The sequence below is a fragment of the Heterodontus francisci genome, chromosome 1 (assembly GCF_036365525.1).
Source record: "Heterodontus francisci isolate sHetFra1 chromosome 1, sHetFra1.hap1, whole genome shotgun sequence".
NCBI classification, from domain to species: Eukaryota; Metazoa; Chordata; class Chondrichthyes; order Heterodontiformes; family Heterodontidae; genus Heterodontus; species Heterodontus francisci.
In genome coordinates, this window is record NC_090371.1 from 72,276,262 (window position 1) to 72,296,008 (window position 19,747).

A 19,747-nucleotide genomic window follows, 5' to 3' on the forward strand; every position below is an offset into this window, starting at 1 on the left:
TTTTATTGGATGAGAAGAGGTTATAAAATTGTACCATTGAGCTCCTCAGCATTAAATCTGTTAACAAGCAATACCAGGGGCTTCTGTAAAATCTACTCAAACAGCCACATTAACTATGCTTTATGACTATAAGAACCCTAATTACACCACTGGCTAAATAGTTTACTTGCAGATTAAACTTAGGCTGTGGTTTTTGCTCAAAGTACTACCAGCTGCTTTTCCAGTCATAGGTCAGTTGTAGCTGAGGATAATGGCAATAAAGTTATAACTCCAGACCAGAATTTCTGTAAGTGTGAACCTTTTCCATTAGGATGGATGGGAAAACATTCTTATGCCTCATAATAAGAATTCAATGAAATGCCCAATTCATTGGCATATACAAAACATATTTTCTCATGGGTGATAGTACAGTACACTCCCACTGAATGTATAATTGCATTCCCACAAATTTTATGCATGTATTGAGAGCTTCCATTTATTTGGAGTACACATAGCATTTATAATGAAAAGGGATAAAGTTCTCTGTTTCTAGTTAGAATAATAAATTTTAGAACGGCCCCATAGTTTACGAAAAGCTACATTTCCATTGTTTACAGATTGGAAATTAATGTGTCGAATTGTTAAAAATTGTCTGTCTTCCCAACCCTTCATTTTGAAGATACTCAAGCTGAACCATGGGCTAGTTGCTTCTTATTCACCCTGCTGAGCTTTGTCCCTTCATTGTCCTTGCTGACACAAGCCAAAACTCTGAGTAAAGGTTGAAGTGTCAAATTACTAAGAGCATATTCTTGAAATTGATGTCATGGGAATTCACGGAGAGGATCCAGGGGCTCCTACCTCCCGGCATTGGGGAAAATGATCTGCTGATAATTGTAGGAGATAGGATTGCCACTTTTTCCGGCACCCAAACCAGGCTGTTAACAGGATTTGAAAGGAGTGGATTCGAGGCTTGAGTGCTGAGATTTTGCTTTATTACTGATTAAAATTCAATGAAAATCTTAATAACTAGTCCAAATCAGAAGACAGGAGACTAATGCGAAGAAAGGGGCTTCTGTTTTGAAAATATTTTGTGCTGTCCAGTTCACAGGGTGTAACTTGGACTGCCAGTGAATGTGCGACAGTGGCAGCCCGGAATGACTTACAGTCCCATTTAGGCGGGCACACTGGTTGGCATCATCTTGAAAGGAGCCAATCACTGGGCAGCCTGAGCAACTGCCTGCTTCAGGCAGTAAGGCCTTTTAATATGTAAATTTGAGAGACAACTGGGTAGAGCATGTGCCTTGAAAAATCCTCAACCTGAAAATAAAGTTGCGTAGACTTCCAGAGGTGCATTCTTAAGTGAGTTACACAGTACATTCATGATTAAACAGATCTATTTAATCTTTAAAAGTACATAGAAGTTTGCAGCACTGTAGGAGATCATTCAGCTTTTGATGCCTGCGCCGATTCTTTGCCTTGCTTTGTATGTATTTGGTGTGGAAATCTTTAAAAAAAAATGCCCTTAGCCTTTCTTCTACGGCTTCTCAGAACATGATTTTCTCACTCAATACTGAAATATTCATAGAATATTCTTGAATTTCTTTGATTATTGAGCCAAATCTAGTGTAAAATCTATACTGCAGGCTTACTTGAGTTTCACTTAACTATCATCAGATAGAGTAGGATTTTGTCTCCCTCAAACTGTCTGAAATCAAGTCCAGGCTTCAGAGGCGAACAGAATAATGAGTCAAAATGCTATGCCATTCATTTAATATAATTTTATTTCACACGGGGAAATCAATACTAAAACATAAATATCAGCTAAATGTTCCAGAGAGTGTAGCACAGTTATGGCCATCTTGTTAGCAAAGGCGATCGTACTAATTTGAAGCGAAACCATTGTGGGCTGAAAAGTTAAAGCAATCACATGGAGAAGTCAACACTAGGTCCGATTTAATTTATTTTTTTCTGCTAACTTCATTTACTTTAGTTATTTTCCCTTCACTCCTTTAATATCCTTTGCGTCATTTCCCGATCTACTGGAGGCACAGGTAACATGCTCATGGGCCTCTGCCATGCAACTCTGCAAAATGACCATCAGGAAGTACATCAGAGTGGCCCAGGTTGATTTGCCAGAATTTCCATCACATCCTGTAAGGCATTTACTTGCCTCTGTTTTACTCCTCTTTGGCACGGCAGAGAATAGGATTCATATTTTTAAGAGTGCAGTTATTTCCCACAAAGATGTTGAAACTAATTCTCAGTTCAGTTGGTAGGTGTACTGCTCAATGTGATTTTGAGCCACGCAGGTCAGAAAGCTACAGACCTAGCTGTCAACCTGTGCTCAGTTCGCTTGTCTTAGCTAAGTGGCAGTCGGGCACCATAACTGGCTTCAGTGTCCCTGAGCTATGGGGGAGAAAAATACAATAGAGTTTCTGCTTTAGGCTACCCTCTGGTGGTCCTAGATGAAAAGTGCATGTATTTGGATGCCAGGTGTCAGGGTTGGCACAGAGACTTGAATTGGCTTGATGTCACTTTTTAGCCTCCTGAAGAAGAGTCACCTGAGTGAGGTATCAGAAGCTGATCAGCCTCTCCTGGATAAGAGAAAAATGGGCAAAAGCAAGGAAAACAGTCAATATTTAAACGTTTAGTACAGGCGAAGGAAGCAGCTAAGAACTAGTGCAATACATCACTAGTGCAATGTTCACATTTACCAATGTTTTTACCAGCTTGCAGTACTCAAAAGGTTAAATAAGTAAGCTTGGTTAATGAAGTTCTGTGCAATTGCCTATATTCTGCAATAGTTTTGCTCAAACTGGATTCATGCTGTTTAATTAGCACATCAAGTTGCATTGTCTTTAATTATAGATGTGGTTCTAGATTAATCCATCTTCATATGCAAGAGTGATATTAGTGAGAAGAATGTTTTCTTCTGTGTATTTTTTCTTTCTTTCTCATTAATTACTTTAATTTGCTATTACTTTCATAAAGAATGCAGATTAGCAATGTGTTGCAGGCAATGCAAAGTATGTTTGGGGAGGTGCTATCATTTTAAAATAAATTGAGGATAGATTTAAGTTCTCAAAAGATACGGGCGATTATTTTTGTTTCTCTACCAGCCCCCACTTTTCAGCATGAACTGCTATATGAGTAGGTAGTAGCGGGAATCTGCAGAATGCTCTGGTGAATAGCTGTTGAGGCTAGGTCAATTGCTAATTTCAAACTGAGGTTGCTAGATTTTTGATGAGTGAGGGTATCAGGTGACACAGAACCACGGCAGATAAATGGAGCTAAGGTATAGATCAACCCATGATCTAACTGAAAGGCAGAACAGGCTCGAGGGGCTGAATGGCCTACACCTGTTCCTATGAGACAAAAAGAGAAACCATAAACTTCCCATTCAAACAAGCCTCAATTTAGGTGACCAGCATTCTGTCAGAAACAGATTATTCCATGCAAATCGGGGTCCTGTGATGACTTTGTTGTGGCTGACAACCCTCCTCTTTGGTGATAAACCTTCATGGTGGTATACAACAGGATATGGGCAGGTACGGCTTAGTTTAATGGATTTTGGACATTTATTCTCAACACGGTGTCCCCCAGAGGGGGATCTGAACACATATCCACTTCACCACTAAGACTGCCTATTTCTACCTCCTTAACATCACCCAATCCATCTCTGCCTCAGCTCATCTGCTGCTGAAACCCTCATCCATGCATTTGTTATCTCTAGACTTGACTATTCCAATGTTCTAATATAAAAGCAAAACACTCCAGATGCTGGAAATCTGAAATAAAAACAAAAAATGCTTGAAATACTCAGCTGGTCTGGCAGCATCTGTGGAGAGAGAAGCAGAGTTAACGTTTCAGGTCTGTGACCTTTCATCAGAACTGGCAAAGGTTAGAAATGTAATAGGTTTTAAGCAAATAAAGCTGGGGTGGGGAAAAAGATAACAAAAGAGGTGTTGATAGGACAGAGGGTCACAGAGAATAACTGACCAGAAGGTCATGGAGCAAAGGCAAAGGGTGTGTTAATGGTGTGGTGAAAGATAAAGCATTAATGCAGAGAGGGTGTTAAATGACAGAATAATGAACAGTCCTGGCCAGAAGCACAAACATGAAAAACAAGTGTGCAGACACATGGTTAAAAAAAATGATGTAACAAATTAAAATAAAATAAAAATAATAATAATAAAGAAGAAAAAATAAAAATAAAAAGTGGGGGCAGTCATGCTCTGAAATTATTGAACTCAATGTTCAGCCCAGTACGCTGCAGAGTGCCTAATCGGTAAATGAGATGTTATTTCCTCGGGCTTGCGTTGATATTCACTGGAACACTGCACCAATCCCAGAGATGTAGGCGTGAGAGCAGGGGGCTGTGTTGAAATGGCGAGCGACAGGAAGCTCGGGGTCATGTTTTCGGACTGAACGAAGATGTTCCGCAAAGCGGTCACCCAATCTGCGTTGGTCTCCCCAGTGTAGAGGAGACCGCATTGTGAGCAGGGAATACAGTATACTAAATTGAAAGGAGTACAAGCAAATCGTGGCTTCACCTGAAAGGAGTGTTTGGGGCCTTGGATAGTGAGGAGAGAGGAGGTAAAAGGGCAGGTATTACACCTCCTGCGATTCCATGGAAAGGTGCCAGGGGAAGGGGTCGAGGTGTCGAGGGTTATGGAGGAGTGGACCAGGGTGTTATGGAGGGAACGATCCCTTTGGAATGCTGACAGAGGCGGGGAGGGGAAGATGCGTTTGGTAGTGGCATCACACTGGACGTGGCGGAAATGACGGAGGATGATCCTTTGGATATGGAGGCTGGTGGGGTGGAAAGTGAGGACAAGGGGAGCTCTGTCGCGGTTTTGGGAGGAAGGAGAAGGGGTGAGGGTAGAGGTGCGAGAAATAGGCCAGACACAGTTGAGGGCCCTGTCAACCACAGTGGGGAGGAATCCTTGGTTGAGGGAAAAGGAAGACATATTAGAATGTTCCAATGTTCTCCCGGCCGGCCTCTCATCATCCACCCTACATGAACTTGACTTAATTCAAAACTCTGCTGCCTGTGTCCTAAATCACACCAAACCCCACTTACCCCTCACCCCTGTGCTTGCTGACCTAGACTGGCTCCTTGTATGGCAATGCTTTGATTTTAAAATTCTCATCATTGTTTTTGAATCCTTCCATGGCCTCACCCCTCTCTTTAACCTCCTTCAGCCCTATAACCCTTCAAAATTTCTGCACTCCTCGAATTCTGGCCTCTTCACTCCACTATTGGCAGCTGTGCCTTCAGCTGCCTTGGCCCAAAGCTCACAAGTTCATCTGCTCCCCCTCCCCCCAACACCTCCATCTCTCTTTGTCTCTCTCCTCCTTTAAAATGCTCCTTAAAACCTATCTCTTTGACCAAGCTTTTGATCATCTGTCTGAATATCACCTCATGTCGCTCAGAGTCAAAGTTTGTTTGATAATGCACTTTTAAAGTGCCTTGGGATATTTTACTATGTTAAAGGCGATATATAAATACAAGTTGTTTCTGTTGTTGATGTGCATTAATGATAGGCCTTTCTCCTTTATCACCCCTACCATGTGGGTTTCCGCCGGGTGCTCCGGTTTCCTCCCACAGCCAAAGACTTGCAGGTTGATAGGTAAATTGGCCATTGTAAATTGCCCCTAGTGTAGGTAGGTGGTAGGAGAATGGTGGGGATGTGGTAGGGAATATGGGATTAATGTAGGATTAGTATAAATGGGTGGTTGATGGTCGGCACAGACTCAGTGGGCCAAAGGGCCTGTTTCAGTGCTGTATCTCTCTATGACTCTATGACAATGTCTACTGCCCCCAACACACCTCTCTCCATCCCTGCACCTCTACCGAGAGGTTGACAGTGGAAAACTGTGATTGAAAGCCAAGGAGATGGACGATATACCAAATAGCCAGAAAGATGTAGGATATTTGTGGCTGGAGTTTTGTTTCATATATGTATTGGAAATTTTGTTTTTCTGATCCCACTATATGGTCAGAATATGGCTTTGGATGCAGACTACTAAATTCTAAGGTGGAAAGTGCATGGGTCTTCTGGTGCACACACACAAAACATGTATCCCACGTCAGAGGGAGCAGAGTCTCCAAGCTGGGTGTTTCTCAGTTTTGGCTATCAGAGGGCCGTTGTTCAAGCGGTGGCCAGCAAATCCAACAGGAAGATGATAACAGCTTCTCGGCCAACAGAGGTGGGGCCCATCTTGGGGGTCCAGGCCAGGGAAGCATCCTGAATCCTTGAAGATCTAAAGAAGATACATTTTAGTTTATACTTGACGAATGGGGCCACTTGAAGGTGAACCTGGAGAATTGTGTTCAGTTTTGGTCCCCTTACCTTAGGAAGGATAATATTGCCATCGAGGGAGTGCAACAAAGGTTCAACAGACTTGTTCCCGGGATGGCGGGACTGTCCTATGAAGAGAGATTGGGGAAAGTGGACCTGTATTCTCTAGAGTTTTGAAGAATGAGGGGTGATCTCATTGAAACCTACAAAATACATAAAGGGATAGACAGGGTAGATGCAGCTAAGATGTTTCCCCTGGTTAGGGAGTCTAGAACCAGGGGACATAATTTCAAAATAAAGGGGAAACCACTTAGGACAGAGATGAGGAGAAATTTCTTTACCCAGAGGGTTGTGGATCTTTGGAATTCTCTACCCCAGAGGGATGTGGAAGTTCAGTCATTGAGTTTGTTTAAAGCAGAGCTTGACAGATTTCTACATACCAATGACATAAGTGTATATGAGGATAGTATGGGGAAAAGACATTGAAGTGGATGATCAGCCATGATAGTATTGAATGGTGGAGCAGGCTCGATGGGCTGAATGGCCTACTCCTGCTCCTCTGTTCCTAATAAGCAGGTGTCTGGTGGGGTGATCAAACACTCCCTTCCTCTCTTAAGACTAATTTCCTAACAGTCCGGGGCAGGTAGACATCCAAAATGCAATGGACCCACTATGCCAATGCAAATTAGATACTCCATCTGAGTATGCATATTCGAGCAGGATCAGCCTGTTGTGGGCGCAATGCCAACATAAATGCCGGGATTGCTGGCCCACATATTTTCAGGACCATTATTATTTACTCAGCTAGGCATTTGGCGCGCTCACACAAACCCAATATCGTTTCAGAGTTCGGGTACACTGCAAGTGTCACATCAGTGGAAAATAATTTTCGTGTGTATCTGGAGTTGGAGTCTGATCTGACTCTAGTGTGAAGCAGAGTGACGGAAGCCTCACTTTTACACTAAATGCAATGTAAACCTGGCTCGCAAAGTGCTCGTGTTGTCTTTTGGACCATCTGATCACTGTATAAACCTTACTTTAAACGTTGAGAGAACAGCGATTTTCTCCTTCCGTCTGAGAACCCCAGTTGCAATGTAAATGCTTCTGAAGAGACTCCAAATCAAGCTAATGAGAAAACCACACACACACAGGTTTTGTTTGTCCGATGTAAGTTTCGCACTCTCCCTTATGGGACGTAGCCCATTTACCTAAATGCAGACAGCTTAGATGTAGGATTCAATAATCTTTGGATTTTGTATTAATAACTACACTGTGTTGCCATCATCAGTTATGTAAAGCTTAAAAAACGCTATGGATTATTAATGTTTTTCCTCTTTGTGTTTTGACAGCACAAAGCCCAACTGCAGCTGATCCCTTGCAGCAAGCATACGCCGGAGTGCAGCAATACGCAGGTCGTTAGTATTAACACTTTGTCTAGCTCTACTTTGAGTCATTTTTAAATCCTTCAATCTTTTCAAAAGCTTGCAAAGTGCTAACTTTAATTCAACTACTTTCTTTGTCAGTTTACTACATGTTGTTCAGCTTTCTAAATGATTTTTAAGGTTGACGTATTGCACTGAATATACTTATCTGCTCAGGAAGGCCTGTCTTTTTCTTTGAGAGGTTTGTGAAACTGAAGTGAAAACTATTTACACTCTATTAACTTTACAGTGTTCATTTCTTTCAAAAAAAATCTTGTGAAGAAGTTGCTATCGAATAGGATTCTGCACAGGAGAAACTTTTAATACCCAGTTCAGTTTTACAATCGTCAGCTGTATCTGAGTAGCCATTATTAACCAACCAAAGTATTATTCACCCAGGTTTCAGACTTGATTTAATGATTGAGTTCCAGGAAACGAGATGAAGGAATTTCCTACAGTTTAATACTATTGCAAGGGAATGACAGACAACAAAGTTTACTCTGCCACACGTAATCTCATTTTCCGAAGAAAATTCATGAACCGATATTATGGAGATAAGTAAAATCCTACCAGCTCATATTTTTGACTGAGTGAATGAGAACGTGTGGCAGTATGGTTTAGGACCATTTTCATACAATTTGTGTGTCAGCCTTGCCTCAGTTGGTAGCACTCCTGCCTCTGAGTCAAAAGGTAGTGGGGTCAAGTCCCACTCCAGGACCTGAGGAATGCTGCAGTGTTTGGAGGTGGCATCGTTCAGATGAGCCGTTACACTGAAGCCCCATCTGCCTGCTCAGCTGGATGTGAAAGATCCCAAGGCACTACTTCAAAGAAGACCAAGGCAGTTATCTCCAATGTCCTGGCCAAAATGTATCCCTCAATCAATGTCACAAATACAAACTAACTGGTCATCATCACACGTTTGTGGAAGGTTGCTGTGTGTAAATTGGCTGCTGTAATTCTTATATTACAACAGTGATTACACTTCAAAAGCACTTAAGTGGCTGTAAAGTGCTTTGCGACACCTTGAGATAATGAAAGACACAATCTAAATGCACTTTTTTTCTTTTTTTTTCATTTATGCCATTTTCCTAGGGTCCTACTGGTCTCCTGCCAGAGATATAGCACAAGGAGCCCCACAAAATTCCAGGGCCCCTATATTTATTCTCGCCTTTCATTTAAATACTGATTTCAGTGGTCTTAATATTACCAAGACCATTATTTTGAAATTATTATATCACAGGTTAGATTTTCCATCCATTCACTGAATGGACAGAATCTAGGTCTCAAAATAATTGGACTATCTTCTTCTTTGGCCTCCTTGTCTCAAGAGACAATGGGTATGCGCCTGGAGGTGGTCAGTGGTTTGTGAAGCAGCGCCTGGAGTGGCTATAAAGGCCAATTCTAGAGTGACAGGCTCTTCCACAGGTGTTGCAGATAAAATTGGTTGTCGGGGCTGTTACACAGTTGGCTCTCTCCTTGCACTTCTGTCTTTTTTCCTGCTGACTGCTAAGTCTCTTCGACTCGCCGCTCTTTAGCCCCGCCTTTATGGCTGTCCGCCAGCTCTGGCGATCACTGGCAACTGACTCCCAAGACTTGTGGTCAGTGTCACAGGACTTCATGTCGCGTTTGCAGACGTCTTTAAAGCGGAGACATGGACGGCCGCTGAGTCTGATACCAGTGACGAGCTCGCTGTACAATGCGTCCTTGGGGATCCTGCCATCTTCCATGCGGCTCACATGGCCAAGCCATCTCAAGCGCCGCTGGCTCAGTAGGGTGTATATGCTGGGGATGTTGGCCGCCTCGAGGACTTCTGCATTGGAGATACGGTCCTGCCACCTGATGCCAAGTATTCTTCAGAGGCAGCGAAGATGGAATGAGTTGAGACGCTGCTCTTGGCTGACATACGTTGTCCAGGCCTTGCTGCCATAGAGCAAGGTACTGAGGACACAGTCTTGAAACACGCGGACTTTTGTGTTCCATGTCAGTGCGCCATTTTCCCACACCCTCTTGGTCAGTCTGGACATAGCAGCGGACGCCTTTCCCATGAGCTTGTTGACTTCTGCATCGAGAGACAGGTTACTGGTGATAGTTGAGCCTAGGTAGGTGAACTCTTGAACCACTTCCAGAGCGTGGTCGCCAATATTGATGGATGGAGCATTCCTGACATCCTGTCCCATGATGTTCGTTTTCTTGAGGCTGATGGTTAGGCCAAATTCATTACAGGCAGCCACAATCCTGTCGATGAGTCTCTGCAGACACTCTTCTGTGTGGGATGTTAATGCAGCATCATCAGCAAAGAGCAAAGAGGAGTTCCCTGATGAGGACTTTCCGTACTTCGGTCTTCGCTCTAAGACGGGCAAGGTTGAACAACCTGCCATCTGATCTCGTGTGGAGGAGAATTCCTTCTTCTGAAGACTTGAACGCATGTGAGAGCAGCAGGGAGAAGAAGATCCCAAACAGTGTAGGTGCGAGAACACAGCCCTGTTTCATGCCACTCAGGATAGGAAAGGGGTCTGATGAGGCATCGCTATGCTGAATTGTGCCTTTCATATTGTCATGGAATGAGGTGATGATACTTAGTAGCTTTGGTGGACATCCGATCTTTGCTAGTAGTCTGAAGAAACCACGTCTGCTGACGAGGTCAAAGGCTTTGGTGAGATCTATGAAAGAACGTAGAGGGGTATTTGTTGTTTGCAGCATTTCACCTGTAGCTGGCGAAGGGAGAACAGCATGTCAATGGTGGATCTCTCGGCTAAAAAGCCACACTGTGCCTCAGACATGCTCAGCCAGCTTCCGGAGTCTTTTCAAAACAACTCGAGAGAAGACTTTCCCCATTATGCTGAGCAGGGAGATTCCACGGTAGTTGTTGCAATCACCGCGGTCATCCTTGTTCTTATCGAGGAATTGGGCTATACCAGCATGCTGTTGCTATAATATAAATGATTTATGGTGCCCAAAAATATTATAGGTAAGTAAATAGTTTTCATGGGCCAAAAGAAAGCATACTGTTCCTTCAGTGTTATTTGCTTGAAAGCTGAACTGTCTACTGGGTATTTTTAGTTGGTGCAATAGGTTTTTGGGTATAAAATGGAGCTCCAAAGAATTGAAACGATAAGGGAGTTGTTCAAATATTTTCATCTTGTCATTTGACCTTTTGGATATCAAATTGTTATCGTTATGTATTTATTGCAATATCTTTTCAAATGAGGAAAATGTTTCGCAAATTCACTTTGGCAATAATTTAATCATTGCATGCCTTCTGAATTGATTTAATTTTAATTGCTTTCCAGATCAGAGTGAGAATGTTCTAAGTTGTCTGTCCTAAGAATGATTACACGAATGAAGTTCTACTGCAGTCATTTTTCATTGCAGTGCAAGATTTACACCAGACATTAGGCGCACTTCAGAAGCACCTCATAGTCTGCTTAACACTCTCTGGTACATTATCTTCAGGATCTGTACAGCAAATGTGTTGCAATGGCAAGCATATCATAGGGAGTTTTTTTATATTTCTTTGTTATAAAAGGGAGTGATAAGCAATACATTATATCAGAAGCAATTATATTCCAAACAGTATTGTAATGAGTGATTAATGTCTGTGAAATAGAATCCTTTGAAATTCAGCATTCTATTCCACTGGACAAAATGGTTTTTGTTCTGCAAGAGTGGAGAGAGGGGGCTGTTGTTTCTGGAAGGTAGCGTGGCAGGGTTAAACAGTAATAATTGATACATATATTTTTGAGTTTAATTTGTTTACCTTTTGAAAACAGCAAATCTTAACACGGTACAGTTAGCCTAATGGTTATGGCATTGGACTAGCAGCATGGCTGGAAAGTTTAAATCCCACCATGACAAGCTATCAAATTGAATTCAATAAATCAACAATGACTGCTTGCATTTCTAGCACCTTTAACATAGTAAAATATCCCAAGGTGTTTCACAGGAGCATTATCAAACATAATTTAATACCAAGCCACATAAGGAGATATTAGGATAGATGACCAAAAGTTTGGTCAAAAAGGTAGCTCTTCAGCAGTGTCTTAAAGGAAGAACGAGAGTTAGAGAATCAGAGGGGCTGATTGAGGGATTCCAGAGCTTAGGTCCCAGGAAGCTGAAGGCACGGCTGCCAATAGTAGAATAATGAAAATCCGGGATGTGCAAGAGGCCAGAATTGGAGGAGTAGAGATGTCTCAGTGTTGCAAAGCTGGATGAAATTACAGAAATAGGGAGGGTCAAGGCAGTGTAGGAATTTGAAACAAAAGATGAGAATTTTAAAATCAAGGCATTGCTGGACTGGGTACCAATGTAGGTCAGCGAGTGCAGGGTAATGGATGAACGGGACATGGTGTGAATTAGGACACCAGCAGCAGAATTTGGATGAGCTTGAGTTTATCGAGCGTGCAAGGTGGGAGGCTGGACAGAAGAGCGTTTGAATAATCACATCACAAGTGAACTAAGGCATGGATGAGGCTTTCAGCAGTAGATAAGCTGAGCAAGGGCAGAGACAAGCGATGGAGATGGAAGTAAATGGTCTTGTGATTTTAGAAGATACAGGATTTGATTATTTGTGGTTCCATAAACTGAATGAGAGGTTCTGTTTTGTTCAAAAATCTAACTGGCTCACTAATGTCCTTCAGGGAAAACAAATCTGCCACTCTTACTGTGTCTGGCCTGCATGTGACTCCAGTCTCACACTATGTGGTTGGCTTTTGATACCGTCAGGAAAACTAAAACTAAGTAAAAGCCCATGGTATACAGGGGAATGTGGCAAGTTGGATCCAAAATTGGCTCAGTGACAGGAAACAAAGGGTAATGATTGATGAATGTTTTTGCGAATGGAAGGCAGTTTCCAGTGGCGTTCCACAGGGCTCACTGTTGGGTTCCTTGCTGTTTGTGGTACATATTAATGATTTGGACTTAAATATGGGAGGCATGATTGGGAAATTTGCAGATGATACAAAAATTGGCCGTGTAGTTGATAGTGAAGAGGATAGCTGTAGGCACCAGAATGATATCAATAGTTTGGTTGAGTGGGCGGAAAAGTGGCAAATGGTATTGAATCCAGAGAAGTGTGAGGTAATGCTTTTGTGGAGGGCAAACAAAGCAAGGGAATAAGCAATAAACGGGAGGATACTGAGAGGGGTAGAGGAAGTGAGAGACCTTGGAGTCCATGTCCACAGGTCCCTGAAGGTGGCAGGAAGGTAGATAAAGTGGTGAAGAAGGCATATGCTTTATTGGCCGAGGTATAGAATACAAAAGCAGGGATGTATTGCTGGAACTGTATAAAACACTGGTTAGGCCACAGCTGGAGTATTGCTTACAGTTCTGGTCACCACATTACAGGAAGGACATAATTGCTCTGGAGTGAGAACAGAGGAGATTTACAAGAATGTTCCCAGGGCTTGAAAATTGCAGCTATGAGGAAAAATTGGATAGGCTAGGGTTGTTTTCCTTAGAACAGAGGAGGCTGAGGAGTGACTTAATTGAGGTGTACAACATTGTGAGGGGCCTAATTAGAGTAGACAGGAAGGACCTGTTTCCCCTAGCGGAGAGGTCAATTACCAGGGGGCACAGATTTAAGTTGATTGGTAGAAGGATTAGAGGGGACATGAGGAAAAACTTTTTCACCAGAGGGTGGTGGGTGTCTAGAATTTGCTGTCCAGATTGGTGGTGGAGGAAGAAAACCTTAACTCATTTCAAAGGTACCTGAACCTGCATGTCTGGAATTCTCTACCCCAGAGAGTTGTAGAAGCTAGATCACTGAAAGTATTTAAAGAGGAGGTAGATAGATTTTTGAAATATCAGGGAGTTGAGGGCTATGAGGAGCTGGCACAAAAGAGGAGTTGAGGTCTGGGGCAGATCAACTATGATCTTATTGAATGGCGGGGCAGGCTTGAGGGGCCGAATGGCCTACTCCTGCTCCTAATTCTTATGTTCTTATGCTCTTATGTTCTTATGAAATGTTGTAACTTGCAAGGATACGGACCAGGTGCTGGAAAGTGGAATTAGATTGGGCGGCTAGATTTTTCATCTAGCGCAGACACGATGGGCTGAATGGCCTCTTTCTGTGCCATAACATTTCTTTTGTTCTATGGTTCTAAGAATGAGTAAGCGGTTCCAGTATAGCTACAACACTGGCATCTGCCGGCAATGTGGAAAATTGCCCAGGTATCTCCTGTACACAAAAAGCAGAACAGATCCAACCTGACCAATTACCACCCCATCAGTTTACTTTCCATCATCCATAAAGTGATGGAAGGTGTCGTCGACAGTGCTATCAAGCGGCACTTGCTTAGCAGGAACCTGCACAGTTACGCTCAGTTTGGGTTCCGCCAGGGCCACTCAGCTCCTGATCTCATTACAGCCTTGGTTCAAACATGGACAAAAGAGCTGAACTCAAGAGGTGAGGTGAGAGTGACTGCCCTTGACATCAAGGCAGCATTTGACCAAGTATGACATCAAGGAGCTCTAGCAAAACTGTAGTCAAGGGAATCAGGGGGAAAATTCTCTGCTGGTTGGAGTCACACCTAGCGCAAAGGAAGATGGTTGTAGTTGTTGGAAGTCAATCACTGCAGGAGTTCCTCAGGGTGGTGTTCTAGGCCCAACCATCTGCTGCTGCTTCATTAATGACCTTCCTTCATAAGGTCAGAAGTGGGGATGTTCGCTGATGATTGCACAATGTTCAGCACCATTCGTGACTCCTCAGATACTGAAGCAGTCTGTGTAGAAATACAGCAAGACCTAGACAATATCCAGGCTTGGGCCGATAAGTGGCAAGTAACATTTGCACCACACAAATGCCAGGAAATGACCATCTGCAACAAGGGAGAATCTAATCATCTCCCCTTGACATTCAATGGCTTTACGATCACTGAATCTCCCACTATCAACATCCTGGGGGTTACCATTGACCAGAAACTGAACTGGAGTAGCCATATAAATACCATGGCTACAAGAGCAGGTCAAAGGCTAGGAATCCTGTGCCGAGTAACTCACCCCCTGACTCCCCAATGCCTGTCCACCATCTACAAGGCATAAGTCAGGAGTATGATGGAATACTGTCCACTTGCCTGGAGGGGTGCAGCTCCAACAACACTCAAGAAGCTCAACACCATCCACGACAAAGCAGCCCGCTTGATTGGCACCCCATCTACAAACATTCACTTCCTCCACAACCGATGCACAGTGGCAGCAATGTGTACCATCTACAAGATACATTGCAGCAATGCACCAAGGTTCCTTCGACAAGCACCATCCAAATCCGTGACCTTTACCACCGAGAAGGACAAGGGCAGCAGTTGCGTGGGAACACCACCAACTGCAAGTTCCCCCTCCAACTCACACACCATCCTGATTTGGAACTATATCATCGTTCCTTCACTGTCGCTGGGTCAAAATCCTGGAACTCCTTTCAGAACAGCACAGTGGATGTACCTAGCCCATGTGGACTGCAGCGGTTCAAGAAGGCAGCTCACCACCACCTTCTCAAGGGCAAATCGGGATGGGCAATAAATGCTGCCCTAGCCAGCGCTGCCCACATCCCATGAATTAATTTTTTTTAAATACTGTATTGGCAGTATCACCCACATACAAATAACAATCTATTTTCAAAAAAAATCTTTCCCTCAGGAGAATAAATCTGTGGGGTAGAATCTGTGATAAAATAGATATGGTCTATTGAAGGAACAGAAAATAATCTGAGAAAATAATTACAAAGACTAATGGAATGCTGGCCTTTATATCTAGAATACAAGTGGGTAGAAGTCATCCTTTAGCTATACAAAGCCCTGGTTAGACCACACCTGGTGTACTATGAACAGTTCTGAACACCACACTTTAGGAAGGATATATTGGCCTTGAAGGCAGTGAGGCATAGATTTACTGGAATGATACCTAGACTCCAAGGGTTAAGCTACCAGGAGACATTAAACAAGCTGGGGTTATATTCCCTGGAGTTTAGAAGGTTAAAGGGTGACTTGATTGAAATTTTCAAGCTATTAGGGGAATATATTGGGAGAAACCATTTCCACCAGTTGTCGAATCTAGGACTGGGGGCATAGTCTAAAATTAGAACAAGAACTTTCAGGAGTGAAATTAGGAAACACTTCTTCACACAAAGGGTGTTAGAAGTTTGGAACTCTCTTCTGCACTGGCAATTGATGCTGTATCAGTTTAATTTTAAAACTGAGATTGTTAGATTTTTGTTAGCCAAAGGTATTAAGGGATATGGGGCAAAAGCAGGTAAATGGAGTTAGGTCACAGATCAGCAATGATCTAATTGAATGGTAGAACAGGCGAGAGGGGCTAAATGACGTGCTCCTGTTTTTATGTACCTGTGTGAATTAAATGGCCTTTTACTGTTCCACGCTTGGTTATGTTTAGAAATACTTTCTGGTCCATACAATCTCTACAGTGATTGGAAGAAAACCAGCTTTCCTGACTATTACTTCTGAATTATTTAGTTTGAGCTGTCATTGCCTTTAGCGACTGACCAGCATAACAATTCTCAGCCCTCTGCCTACTGAGCATTCCAGCTGCATCAGTAGGGTTTGGGGTATCAAACAGGTGAGTTGCATGGATTTGCATGGCCAACGCTTTCATCTCCTAACCCCTCGCTGCACTCTCTTAATCAAATTTGGAAGTGATGACCTCTTATAACTAACTTCCCAGCCAGAGGGGACAGTTTTTCCCTATTTATACTCCCATAATCCCTGTAACAGATAAGGATGTCCAGAGTGGCTGCTTCAAAGGGATTTAAGGACTGATCATTTCCGGACAATCCTTCAGTTCAGATCATTTCCCTTTTATTATGTGCCAACTAAATCTGCAAGTGGAGAAATAGAGACTGATATTTTGCTTTCAGAGCAGACAGGGCAAGATCTAGTTACATTGATTTTCCACCCACCAGAATTTTCAGTCAATGGTCGGGACAGGCAGAGATGTGCTGGTGTGCTATGACACTATTCAAATATGGGAAATGTATGATGGTGTGTATTTTTCTCCACTTGTAACCTAGGAATACCACACAGGTGACCCCTTTACAACCTCGGTATCCAGTATTGTGAAGGGCCCCCGAAAGGGAGAGAATTAGGCTCTGAAATTCCACTGCATTCTCAGGACCGAAAGCCAAGCTAAATATTTAGGGCCTTCTCTCACTAGGCTGCTAGGACAGCTAAGCAATTGAATGCTACAAAACAGCCTGGAGTGACCCACCTTTCATTTTCCAACGAGTGAGAAACTAAAGCTGTATCTCCTGCAACAATTCAGAATCAATCTCTTTCTATGTGGGGAATGATATTGCAAGCCAACATCCCATCACTCTATGATGCCAAGGACAGACATCAAACAGATTCTTTGAAGAACTAACATTTTGTTTTTCTATTTCTGCTGCAAGTTACTGCTTTGATTTATTTTTGATAGCATAAGAGTAAAGGGAAACATCAGTGCTAACTTATTACTACCCTAGAGGCATCTTTATTCAAACTTAAAATGGTGAAAAGCTTAATATTGAAGTTAATCTAGGAATTACTAAATATTATTTATTCAATATCACTACAGTGCAAATCAACTGGGGAAAATAAAATCTACTTCAGGATAAACTCATTGAACATGCAGCAGATTAAAGGGCACAGTTCAGAAAAATTATGTGATGGTTGCTTAGGAACGCTTACAGTAACAATTACAATACATTGGGAAGTAATAAGTAACATAAATTAACTGAAATATACATCTATATCAGTTATATGTACTATTAAATGCCAGTAACTTATGTGTTAATAAAAGATGCCATCTAATAAGTGTTTACACGGCAACATTATAAAAGCATCATCAGATTGTAGGGAATTTGAAGTGGATTCACATGTTGAGAATATTACTGAATCTGTAACATAGTAACATAATCTCCAGACAGGAGAAGACCTTCAAGCCACCTAGCCCACCTATCCACAATATTCCTTTGGTGCATTTATAATAACCTTAAATCTCATTTGTTGACAAGCATACATCTGTTTCTTGCTAGAAACAAAATTCTTGTTCCACTGCCCATGCCAGCAATCTGTTCAATATACTGAACACGTAGGAACATATAAGCATAGGAACAGGAGTAGGACATTTAGCCCCTCAGGCCTGTTCCGCCATTCAATGAGATCATGGCTTATGTGCTGCCTAACCTCATATGCCCGCCTTTGTCCCTTAATACCTTTGGTTCACAAAAATCCGTCAATTTCGAATTGAAAATTAAAAATTGATCTCGCGCAGTTGCCATTTGAAAAAGAGAGCGTCAAACTTCGACCACACATTGTGTAGCAGTGTTTCGTAATTTCACTCCTGAAAGGTCTGTCTCTGGAGTCCTCAACCAGTGGTAATAGTTTCTCTCTATCCACTCTAACTGTTTCCCTTAATATCTAGTAAACTTTGATAAATCACCCCATTATCCTTCTAAATTCTCAGGAATGCAACCCTCGTTTGTGTAGTTTCTCTTTGTAATTTAACCCTTGAAGTTCAGGTATCATTCTGATAAGTCTATGCTGCACTTCCTCTGAGCCCAATATATCTTTCCTAAGATGTGGTGCCCAGAACTGTTTACAGTACTCCAGGTGTGGTCTAACTGTAGCTTTGTATCACTGAAACATGACTTCTGCCCCCTTTTATTCTGGGCTTCTAGCTTCAAAGGCCAGCATTCCATTAGCCTTTTTGATTATTTTCTGTAACTGTTCATGACATTTTAATGACCTACATACACGGACTCCCACATCTCTTTGGCCTTCCACTGTTCCTAGCTTTTCACCATTTAGAAAGTGCCCTGTTCGATCCATCTTAGGTCCAAAGTGGGTGACCTCACCCTACATTGAGATCCACTTGTCGCAGATTTGCTTATTTACTTAATCTATCAATATCTCTGTAACTTTATGTTTCCTTATATGACATTTATACTCTAATAGTAAAAGTTCCTTGGTGTGATAGAGCAAAGAGATTACTATGGCTTAATGGAAAAACTATTAGGTAATGATAAACAAATAAAAGCAAAATACTGCAGATGCTGGAAATCTGAAATAAAAACAAGAAATGCTGGAAATACTCAGCAGGTCTGGCGGCATCTGTGGAGAGAGAAATGATAAACCTTGAGCTTCAGAGATACAGAAAATGGGTAATACATTTTTGGGATAAGGAAGTGTAAGAACATTCATATTGTCCATCGGTTTTTATGGCTGACAGCAAATTACCTTATTCTACAAAAGCCAAGCTTATACTAGACATAAAGATAGGAAAGATTTATATCAAAGATGCTGCTTCATTTTTGAATGCTCACCCAAAAATCAAAGTACCCAATTTGAAAACCCTTCCTCACTAACATCTGAGGACTTGTGCCAAAATTGGGAGAGCTGTCCCATAAACTAGTCAAACAACAACCTGACATAGTCATACATACAGAATCATACCTTTCAGCCATGTGATCGTCTACATTCATTTGAATAGGGCCTCATTTTATCATCTCATCCAAAAGATAGCTCCTCTAACAATACAGCTCACCTTGTTTACTGCAGTGAAGTGTCAGCCTAAACTATATGCTCAAGTTCTTAAATGGGTCTTAAACTCATGCTTCTTACTTAAAGATAAGAGTGTAATCACTGAGCTAAGCTGCACCATTGAGAATGACTTTCTGGAAAGGGACATATCCTAAGATGTTTTATCTGACCACAATTCAAAACCACAAAAAAAAGACTGGAATTTAAGAGAATCAATTGAATTAAAACAAACATAAATCATTTGTTTCTTATTTTGATCCAATCAGTGTCTATTTGTCAAGATATTTACTATTACAGAAGGGAAGTGGATATATACTTGTAAAGGAAAAATTTGCAGGTCCATGCGGAAAGAGCAGAGGTGTGAGATGAATTGGGAAACTTTTTCAAAGAGCTGGCACAGGCATGATAGGCTGAATGCTTCCTTCTGTGCTGTTAGATTCTATGGGCTGTGTTTTATCAGCTCTCTGGAGACTGGCTGGAAGGCGGGAGGCCTCGTAAAATGGCAGCAGAAGGCGTC

The 19,747-nt window shown here is 42.2% G+C and overlaps 1 protein-coding gene across 24 annotated transcripts in view; it reads left to right on the plus strand.

Annotated features, from left to right (window-relative positions):
- Nucleotides 1-19,747, plus strand: part of celf4 (CUGBP, Elav-like family member 4) — a 1,375,410-nt gene that overhangs the window by 1,298,603 nt on the left and 57,060 nt on the right. For 11 of the 24 annotated variants that reach the window (XM_068049595.1, XM_068050160.1, XM_068050672.1 and 8 more), the window contains 2 exons: nt 7,634-7,699; nt 14,664-14,666. In XM_068049595.1, coding sequence (XP_067905696.1) covers nt 7,634-7,699; nt 14,664-14,666 — 69 coding nt within the window. The remainder of the gene's footprint in view (nt 1-7,633; nt 7,700-14,663; nt 14,667-19,747) is intronic. The other 13 variants (XM_068049749.1, XM_068050029.1, XM_068050329.1 and 10 more) reach the window with 2 other exon arrangements.